The sequence below is a fragment of the Bidens hawaiensis genome, unplaced genomic scaffold (assembly GCF_021521415.1).
Source record: "Bidens hawaiensis isolate Kalapana, Puna unplaced genomic scaffold, B.hawaiensis_p1.1 tig00037572_1, whole genome shotgun sequence".
NCBI lineage: Eukaryota > Viridiplantae > Streptophyta > Magnoliopsida > Asterales > Asteraceae > Bidens > Bidens hawaiensis.
In genome coordinates, this window is record NW_027496553.1 from 57,943 (window position 1) to 69,476 (window position 11,534).

Below are 11,534 nucleotides of genomic sequence, written 5' to 3' on the forward strand. Positions count from 1 at the left end.
TCATTTCATATATTTGGTAAAAACTCTCAATTGTTTTACACAACACATTAAACGTTTAATGAAATAATAAACCTTTCATATCTCTTAAAAGCCCTAATTTTGAAGCAGAATAATAAGATTCAATTGAATTGCAATTAGACAGATTACGAGAAACCCCCAAATGTCAGCCATATAATATAAACATCGACGAAAAGCTAAACAGATTAATAATATATCAATTTCTTCTTCATCAACACATTGCAGATTAAAGATGATACATTGCGATTATATAATCAAATCACCAAATTAAACGAACCTGCGTCGATCGAGTTGGTTGCATAACAAAACAAAATGATGGAATGAATTTAGGTGCGTGCGTTCGTGCGTGCAGATCTGATTTCAAAAAATTTATATATATTTATATAGTTTTATAATAATAATTATTATTATTGTTGTAACCTATTAGCTACATAGAATATGTAAGTATTTATATAATAGAGAGAAAGTGAGAAGTAGAGAGAGAGAAAAGTTCAATGAATTCATTGAGATGTGTGTATAATACAATAACAAGAGTCATTATTTATAGGGCTATAACATTATTATAAAGATAATGAAAAGTAGAGGTTATGAATGTGGAGAGTCTCTACTTATGGTGTATTCATAACACTCCCCTTTGACTATCCACATAATGAAATACGCTTAGTGATGTTGTCTCATTAAAAACCTTGCTTGGAAAACCCAGTGGGATAAAACCATAGCTAAGTAAAAAAGAGTGCAACGCGTATAATACTCCCCCTCATTTATACATCCTTTAAGTGACGAGTTTCGATCTTCTTCGAAAGTTTATCTAAGACTTTGGAGTTGATAATTCACCACTTAATCTTGTAGTGTACACTTCCTTATTTGGTGGAATGATGTACTATCTTCATGTAAGACTTTCTCATCTTGTAAATAAGTGACTTGTAATGTGTCTTCTTGTAAATAAGTACCACAACATCCATAACTTTGTTACATTGCATTCCCTGCATTAATAAGACTAACAAAACCCTTTTTTTACGGGTTGGCAAAATATAAATTCATATACTACATACCTTGTATGTATCAAAATATTTATATTTTACTGATTTTAATGTCTCTTTACTTGAAACAAATTATATCAATAATAAAATAAATAATATATCTAGTTGTGTATAACTAGAAAGAAATATTGCATCAATTGCAATAAAGTATACTACTTTTGATCAAAATTTATATTTAGAAAGGGTAATTTGTTAAAATGAACTTCATCTCATTAAAATGTTTCAACATCTTCTAAATGAAGTTTGATTGATTTAAAATATCATTAAACAAATGTTCGACCCGTATACAATCTCTTTATGAGATACAAAGCAATAATCAACATGATACTGTAATTTAAATTTAAAATATTAAACACATGGATCAAATACATCATATGCATATCTCTTTTCACGAGATAATCACCGAGTTTGATTATACCATATCTAACTCGACATTTGTAGTCCACATATAGAACTTGTTAATTTCAAATAATAATTTTTCATGAATGCCTCGTGCATATATAATCTGTCATAGACATCCTTCCCTATTGAATAATCATGTATACAATATATTACTCAAGAGTTTTTATAATCCGTCATGGACTTCCGTCCATGTTGCCTAATCATGTATACAAATTTACTCTTCTAGAGTTTGGCATCTATTTACCACATCACTTTCCATATTATATTCAAATATGTCATCCAAAGTTATAATTATCATTTTATATTGTGCCATTCTTGTATATCGTTTATTGAATATCACCATATGCTTATTGGTGCATAGGGATTACATCCTTAAGATATTTACTTTATGCACTAACCTTGAATTTATATTGTAATCATATTGTTCTTGATAACTTATTTTACATGATTTGATAATTCAAATCCTTTGTATATTTTCTTGTAAATCTCAGTATCAACTGAATAACATATTTATTGGACGCATATCAATTCTCTTTTTGTATTACCAGACTGTTTAGTTTTCGGAAAGTCATTGCTTCCACCATTGGAGAATGTGTCTTCTCATAATTAATCATTTGTCTTTGCAAAAATTCTTGTACCATCAATTTTGCAATTTATCACTTGATGAATTTTCATAACTAATATACAATACCCGTTTGTATCTAACACATTTTATAACTTCAGTTGTACGGACTGCTGGTCCAACATACTTTCCGTTATTTAGAGAATTCAACTCTGCCATGTTTGCGTCTTTCCACTTTGGCCAATCATTTTTATATCTTATTTATCGACAGAGCTTAGTTCTTGATCCTCAACATTTTCATTATTTCAAGCGCTATACAAAATTATCAACGACGTCGGTTTTCTGTCGGTTTCACGTATTTTCAGACATGATATAGCCTATTGAGATCTCTTAATTCAGGTACCTTAGGTTCTTCTAGAACCATCATGTATAATGTCTATCCGGGAGACCCTTTTACTGTACCTCGACTTGACCATTTTTATTACTTGCTCCATTTTCGAGGATATTTTTTTTAGGAACCAAATAGTCTACTACGCTTCAGGCGTGCTGTTGACTCATCACCGATGTATGGTTGTCCTTCTAGGACTCTAATCTTAATTGGAGCACTAGCAGTTGGCATATATGACTTGGCTAGTAACTTTATTTAGGTTAGTGAATGCGTCAAATAATTCACTCGTATACCTTTTTGAATGAATTATCATTGTAACTTTCGGTTCACACTTTTTAGTTTGAGGATCAATATAACATAATGATAATTCATTCTAATCCTTTTATTTTTCATTCTCCAACTGCCTTTTATCTCCCCCTCATGTTGGGAATATTGATTTGTTTGAAATAAAACATCAATCATTTGAGTTATTAAGCGAATCTCGTCTTTAATGGCTATAAGAAATTACTGATCAATATTTATTCATGTATATGTAACATATAATCCCAACCTTCTTTGAGGTCCCATATTTGTACATTTTTATGGAGTATTTGCAATATATATCGTGCTTTCAAACAACTATATATGGAATGTATTTGGTTCCATATCGAAACTAAATGTAATGTGGAGGAGTATTATAACTTATTGGCTTGATGTGAATTAATATTGTATCATGTAAAAACACATGTTCCAACATACAAATATGAACTTCAACTCTCATGATTATTGGATTTATCAATAGTAGACGTTTGTTCATCGTCTTCGGCGAAAGCAATTTTTGTATAAATATTCGTCACATGTAAACAAACACTTATTCCAATAATCATTACTAAAATGGGAATTAAGATCACCGCATTTATCAAAATAGTCTATAAGAATGTGCTTGCTAAGTCACAAGTCACGCAAACTTCAGGTTGTGAATTTGATAACCATTTAGACGATGCATCGATTTAAAACACTAAATTGTATCATGTCGGGATATACATATCCTTTTATCATTTTCATGGTATATCAGAGATTTACACCCAACTTAGTTGGTTAATAATTAACTTCCCATTGAGAGCAAACTTCGTATGTTTAATTACCATGAACTTTCCGGTCCTTCAATATTTTCACATCGCCAATGACTCGGAATGGTCTAACCGGTCAAGCCAATATATTAAACAATCATGATCCATAAATTTCTTGCTTATGATCATATATGATTTAGTTTCACTCGTGTTTGTTTGATACAAGACAGAAAATACGAGAGAATAATGTATTATCATTTCAAATGTTCATGTTATAACACATTTCCTGTTTACTCTCGTATAATCACTCCCTTGATGCGCCATTTTTTTGTCCATATTAATATTAACATGGTTGATCTCATTATTAACCCGAGGGTCACTATAATTTCCTCATTTATCATGATCATAACCTTTATAACAATCATTGTATAATCATCACACTATTAACATAGTTAATCTCATTATTCACATGAGCATCATAATAATTTCTTCTCGACTACCATGATCATATATTTTACAATGATCATTATATCAAATCATATTCATTTCAAGGAATGAATAACTTTCATGGTAACATTATTACAATTTTCTTAGTTATGTACATGATCATGATCTTTATACATATCATTATATCACCACATCACATTCACTTCAAGGAATGGATTCACACCACACAACTTTCATGTAATTTTCAAACCCCGTAATATATTGCCTCTATAGGAGTATAAGTAAGGTTTGACAAATGGAAATTGTTTTATACAATCTTTGCTCATAGATGATTTTCTCATCACATAATGTCAATTAAGAAGTAGTTGTGATGGAGTAATGCTTATTTATCTTTTCGAAATGATTCAACTTTATGTAAGTTTATAATAAGCTTTAGGGAGTGTGACACATGGGGTGCCATTTATTTACATTAAATTATTTCACTAAACTATGGGATCTTTCACTATAAGAAAAACATGTATATAATCATCCACGAGATTGATTATAAGACACCAGTTCTTTATTTCTTTATTCTATACGTTACAATAAATAATCTATAAAAGACATATAACGTAAAATTAAAATCATGTGATTCTCAACATTACCACAAATCATCGTATAAACAAGTTATACTGTTGCAACATGTTGAGAATACCAACTAACAATTCACACATTTTACTATCATAAAACATTTTGAAGATAATCATAAAACATGTTCAATATAAACAAGTCACATTCGTTACTATAATAATTACACTTGTGATATCAATAATAACCACTACACATCAAATCCATCAAAAGTTATTATAGTTTATCAATATCCGTAGAATGTGTTCATGATTAGAATTGTATAACAATAAATTTAATTTGTTTAAATGACACAAATTTTATAACAACAATGCATTTAATTGAGAAGAGTAATATTATAAAGTTTAAGGCGCAAAAATACATATCACCATCACATACAAATGCATATCATGGTATATATAACCAATCACAAATATATATTCTTACAAATATTATTCATTTGAATTTAAAATATAAACAACTATCTCTATCAAGTTTCTTTGTTTTTTTTTTAATAATATATAATCATGTAAAAGATGCCCTAAAAATGTCTTTTGTCACACAAGCATTTCATATATTCATATTTCTTACAACTTATTCGAAAGTTAAATATTTAATTATGGAGTATTAAGCTAAACGAAAAGGGGCGTAAAATCATAGAAAGTTAACGTATACTTGTTTACGATTTATTATGAATAATAACATTATTAATGGATAATATGCATTTACATCATCCACTTCACCATTAACATTAAGTCATAGTAAAACGAAAAGTTCTTAAAAACACTAAAAAAAACTGAAACGTTCTCTAGCATTCAAACTTTTTTATATTTTTAATAATATCATGTATTGATGGTAACCACTCGAACATAAATTATGAGTAAATAAAAAAAATGTTCATTAATTTTTACATTAAGTTTTCTTATAAAATTCCATGAGAACCGTAACATTTTTGTATGAGAAGGTTTTAATATTTTATAAAAGAAAATATCATACTGTCAATTAGATAAAATGAAGTTCTACAACCATTGCATTTTTTTTTAAATTTTTTCGTCAAAATACATTACTCGACATAATTAAAATTTACTTATAAATTTCAAATTTAAATTTGATCCAAAAGATTTATTGTAAGAAAAATTCCTTTTATAAATTTTTAATGGTTATGTGTTCTACTGTTTTTTGACGATAACAAACAAAATTAACTAGTCATCGAGGATATGAATACTAGTAGGTAATACAAGAACAATAAATACTAAACCCATGAAGAAAACTTACTAGTAATGTATGATTCACATGTGTAGATAAAGAGGAAACGAAATTCTAGTTATTGTCTTTTGATATTCAGATTTCATAAGACTACTTAAAATAGCAACAACATAAGACGTTACTGATGTGGTGATTGAGTTGCGCGGACATGAGACTTAGAGTCGTGCTGATAACGTGTTGTAAAACAACAACATATTAGCTACATAGAATATGTATGTAATCATAGTATAGAGAGAAAGTGAGAAGTAGAGAAAGGGGAAAAGTTCTTATTCATTGAGGTGTGTGTATAATACAATAACAAGAGCCACTATTTATAGGGCTATAGAATTATTACAAACATAATGAAAAGTAGAGGTTATGAATGTGGAGAGTCACTACTTATGGTGTATTCATAACAATTATATTATTATTAGAGTAATTTTCAGGCTGTGTTTTTCGAGTTTTTGGTTAGAGAAAAGTGACCCGGTAATCGAGCCATTTAAATTAGGGTTGGCCGGGTTCGTTTAGTTTAGGCCGGGTTTAAATGAAAATTAAAAAAATGTTTTATAAATATTATTATGCTATTAGATAAGTATTATAAAAATTCAAACTTCATATATTTTTGTAAAAAAGAAAATTAATAATATCTGAGAGGAGTGATTAAGGTGTTTATGATAGCTAATAATGTAAATGACATGACGGTGCAGTGCATGGAACTTAGGGTACATGAAAGGAGCACTCATTCCCCCTAAATACGTTTAGGTGAAAACTAAAAACCTAAGGAGCCAAGTGACGTGGATTTGGTGTGCCATTATATGGGATATACACATTTTGTATTGCGTGGGGTTAATTTTAAGGCATTGGTAAACAAAACATAACGTACAACTATATACACTCGGTTAAATTTTTTTTAAAGGTTCTCCTCTACATAAAACAATAATATATGTTGCTACAAGGGAGACGAAGATCGTTTATAGGACTCGAGAGGGCCTTCACTTTAACTTGACTTAGTGAACTACCCGTTCAACCTCTGGCATGAGACCCAATAGGATATTCTTCGATGATAAAGAGACTATGAAAATTATAGCAAATAGTAGAGTGAGTTAGGAGTGAGTGAATGTTACATTTAGAGACCATGGTGTATTTACGAGCGGTGGCATCTTGAGTTGCTCTGAGAATTCTATTTTGACTTACCCTTTCTGTTGCCTCTGTCATGTAGCTTCTTGCCTTGATATTGTATATTTGATTTTTTGTTGCATGTATATTTCTCTTGAATGACAATATATTTCCTTCTCATTCAATTTTTAGATTCTTGTTCACTTTCCTAAGTGAGGCTCCGTGTGCTCAAATGGGGCTCCTATTTGTTCGCTAGATCTTGCCGATTGTTATGGCCTAATTGGCCTCCGATAGTGCTTATCTGCTCCTGTCATCAATATCCTTTATTTAATAAAAAACAAGTTTCAACATATATGAAAATGAAGATGACTGGGAAATTAACGGTGAAACTATTACATGTATCAAGAGGCAAAGACACCTGTCAAGCCAAATAAGGGGGGAAAAGGTACAAACAGTATAAGCACATAGCACAAGAGTGTAGAACCAACATGATGAAAAGCAAAGTACAAACACTCAAATGCCAGGTACAACAGTCAATGCAACAAATTAGACGAAGTTGTAATATTATAAATCCATGGTAATTGTTTTTAGGTGATGAAGTATATAAAAGTTAACAATGGTTTTTCTCTTTTATTTATTTATATTAATTTTGTCGACCATAAAGACTTTCATTCTAATACATCTAAACACACTTTTTATTTTTTGTTATCAATAACTAGTTTTAAAGACTATGTGTTGTGGATAACATAAGAACTTATAAAGAGCATTTGTAGCCCCAAACATCACGTAAGGACTTTATGGAGAGGTCTTCATCAAGTCCCTAGGTGGCATAGAGGAAATGGTGGCGCCATGTGCTTTTATCTCTCTCACATACACACACAACACACATATGTGTGTATATATACACATATAATATATATATATATAGAGAGAGAGAGAGAGAGAGTAAGGTGCTTTAAACCACAACAAGGCTTTGAAACCCTGTTTCCTACACGACAATGGCGTGGAGTGGCAGTAAGCCCCTCGATAATACACAGTCTAAAATCTCAGTCATAAGAGGGTGGGTGGTGATGTATTTACTACTTGGTATATCAATAAAATACGAAGTAATATAGAACGTCTAGCTTTAACCTAATAACGGTTATACCAATCAAGCCACACAATTAACTAAACATGTTTAAATTTAACAATATGCTTTAATTACAGTTAGTAAAATAAAGATAATTAAAAATAAAGAATCATACATAAAAAAAATAAAAAGAAATATATTTGTTAAAAAAGAATAGAAAAAAGCCTTACTAAACTATAACTTTGTTGAAGTTTAGCGGTAGAATATACCTCTTACATTTATGTTTACTGCTTTTCTTTTCTTTTTTCTTTTTTTTTTGTCTAATATGTGAAAATTCTGCTAATTTTGATACGCATTACTTTTATTTCATTCATTAGACGTGTAATATTGTTATGTTTTTATACATATTATTTGATTGTTTATTTTAAAGTGATTGTTTATGTCTTCTATGTTACTTTTAGTTAACCATTTATTGAGTCTTGTGTAAGATATGTGTTGTTTTTTCGTAAGAAGAAACGGGGATAAGTTAATGTAAAACTTTTACTTTTAAAATAAAATATGTATAAATACTAGTCTGAGTTCTAAAACTTTTATCAAGTTATTATTATTTTTTTATTCTAACTTAAACGTTGAATCGCTTTCTTAATAATTAATACAATCATAAAATTGTTATTTTATTCTCTAATAACAATGACACGTAAACCCGAAAAAAATTATAAGTCGAAAAGCGACATATGTACAAAACAATTAAACAAATACAAACAATTCTTGTAAAATGAATTATTGGACGGTATACAAATGTTAATCAAGCACTCAAACGTGGTCCCACATTTTTGTCACATGCATAAAACAACAGAAAATACAAATTAATACTTCTAGAATAACTCATATGATGCCAGTATAAAAGCGTTTACAGTGAGTTGTCAAAACAGGTCCCTACATTTTTTATCACAAGCATTAAACAATACTTCTAGATGAATCATCCAACACCATATACACGTTTAATGAGTTGCCAAAATAGACCCTTACATGTATTATATTATCATTTTTATACCCTTGGACTTTTCAAAACCAAGTCAATATATATATATCTCAAAAAGGTATCATATCATTTATCACCTACCTAATTTCCAGATCAACAAGTATTCTGTAAGCTTTGTAACTTATTTCAATTGTTGCCGGAAACTTCAAATCTCAGGTATATTGCAGGTTTTTAGGTTATTAATTTTCTAACTGCACGCGTCTATATACAATTATGTATTATTGGAATGTTTTGAGTTGAATCTGAAGTTAGTCGGTTGACTGTTGGTTATTTAATATTCATTAAGTGTTAACAGTAGCGTTGCACGGTTCGGTTCAGTTATTAGCCTCAACCGGATTAACTAATAGGTTTTCGGTTAATCTGTTAGGTTTATTCAGTTATTTTTTGTCTTCTGTTTGGTACGGTTAATAACCAAAATTAAATTTATAAATACATGAATACAAGTACATAAAGTGGTGGTGTAAAGCATGAAATGCGTGAAATGGAGGTATAAAAGCCGGAAATATGTGAGCATATGAATAGTTCGGTTAATTTCGGTTAACAGAAAGTACAAAAAATAACCGATAACTGATTTTCAGTTATTTCGGTTATTGGTTAATTTTGGTTCAGTTTCATCGGTTTTTCGGTTTGGTTATTGCTCACCAGCAGCTCGCTAAGGGTTTTAGTTTAGGTTAAAACGCTGAATTTATGCGTAGTGTGGTTTATTATTGTTCTGTGATGATTAACATACTGAGATTTGCAATTTAGGACTAGAGTTCTAATCGATTTGTTTGATGCTTTTTTCTTGAAATGCATATCGGTAGCAATTTGCTATTGATAACATCTACTGATCGGTCAGTTTGGATTGAGAATGTGTAAATAATATTGCAGTGAAGTTCCAATCAGGATGTAGATGGTTATAATATGAATTATGATATGCAGATTTTTACAGTGTTATCATCGGATTGTGTCTTAAATATGTTATTTAGACTGCTGATGTGCTGTGAATATTATTTATCGAGGTTGTGTTCTGCTTCGGTTATGTGAATAGTGCTAATTGTGTTCTTTTGTTTTTCAGGATAAACCTACTGCAGTTACTTTTTTAAACATCTAAATGGGACTTTGCTGCTCGTCGGTGAGTTTTCCTTGTAACAAAAAACAGGACATTTTTCTCAACTGTTTGTTCCATAATCAGTTAACTAGTTGTTCAGTTAATAACGATTTTTAAGAGAGATCATGATCCTGATGAATGATGATTTGCTTCCATGATTGAGTGGAAGAATGTGTATTTTGGGTCATCTAAGATCAGACACTGCAAGAAAATATAAAGTTATATGTGAATAACAAAGATATAACGTTTATCCCCATAGATTCATGAAAAACATGAAAATCAAATGTGACACTTTGACTTGTAATTTTGAGGTCCTTTGATAATTTTAGCACGGATAATGTTTAGTATTAGATGGCAGACAATTTGTGTAAAATATGCTTATTGTTATAACTTATAACCAAATACAACCTTAGTTTTTGAACTGACCGTGTAATTTGGCACTTGTAGCCTCAGGCTGATGAAGAAGAGACCAACATTCATACTAAGTTTGATGGCGGAAATGTGACTCTCATCACTACCAAAAATGCTTGGGACCAAAAGCTATCAGAAGCAAAGGCACAAGGCAAAATAGTAAGCCATCAAACCATATATTATTTAACCTGTTTCTAAATTATAATGTAAATGTTATATTCATTTTGTATAATAATAATAGGTGATTGGCAACTTTAGTGCATCGTGGTGCGGTCCATGCAAGTCAATGGCACCACACTACGTTGAGCTATCAGAGAAGTATCCTTCGCTTATGTTTTTGACCGTAGACGTTGATGAACTAAAGGTAAGAGTTACACTATTATATACATTAGGGTGAAATGACCATTCTTCCCTTGGTTTTGATGCAATTTGATATGGATGCAGGAGTTTAGCACACAACTGGATGTAAAAGCTACTCCAACATTCTTCTTCTTTAAAGATGGTCAACAATTTGATAAACTTGTGGGAGCAAACAAGCCTGAATTGCAGAAAAAGATAACCTCCATTGTTGATTCACAATAAGCTACCATAACCATAAACTGTGTGTTGTTGATGTTACATTCAACATATTTGCTTTATTAAATGTTGCCTCTTGTGTGTTGTATGAGTGAGAATTTTTACAGGGTACGATTGTTTTTGTTTATTCGTATAAGTTGTAATGAATTAAAATCCAAATCTTGCTACGATCAATGCATTTTCTAGTACAGCCCAAGCGAAGGACGTTACTCAGGCGTCTAAGTAATATGTGTCTACTATTAAATGTAAGGGTCTGGATTTACACTGCATTCTCGGGTTTAAAATACAAGGAAAAGAAATGATAAGATTGAATAGAGGAAGAAAGGAAAAGAAATTATATACTTAGAAGGCATTCTCGAGTTAAAATAATAGAAAAGAAAAGAAAGTGTTTATTACATTCTTGAGTTAGATTGGAAGGAAAAGATAGGAAAAAAATTAATAACTTTACAATTATGTTCTCATAGTAACATGGA

At 30.3% G+C, this 11,534-nt stretch overlaps 1 protein-coding gene across 1 annotated transcript; it reads left to right on the forward strand.

The window, feature by feature from the left end:
* Positions 1 to 8,979: 8,979 nt before the first annotated feature.
* Positions 8,980 to 11,249, forward strand: LOC143589452 (thioredoxin H-type-like). Its single transcript, XM_077070210.1, has 5 exons — positions 8,980 to 9,140; positions 10,042 to 10,098; positions 10,522 to 10,644; positions 10,727 to 10,849; positions 10,930 to 11,249. Exons 2-5 carry the CDS (start codon positions 10,078 to 10,080, stop codon positions 11,065 to 11,067), a joined length of 405 nt encoding a protein of 134 aa, XP_076926325.1. The 5' UTR covers positions 8,980 to 9,140; positions 10,042 to 10,077; the 3' UTR covers positions 11,068 to 11,249.
* The last annotated feature ends 285 nt before the right edge of the window (positions 11,250 to 11,534 follow it).

Bases quoted from the DNA above. Each gene is read 5' to 3' on its own strand.
- LOC143589452 (XM_077070210.1), top strand. From the start codon at position 10,078: ATGGGACTTTGCTGCTCGTCG. The intron at 10,099-10,521 runs GTGAGTTTTCCT...TGGCACTTGTAG, and splicing joins TGGGACTTTGCTGCTCGTCG to CCTCAGGCTGATGAAGAAGA. The intron at 10,645-10,726 runs GTAAGCCATCAA...TAATAATAATAG, and splicing joins CAAAGGCACAAGGCAAAATA to GTGATTGGCAACTTTAGTGC.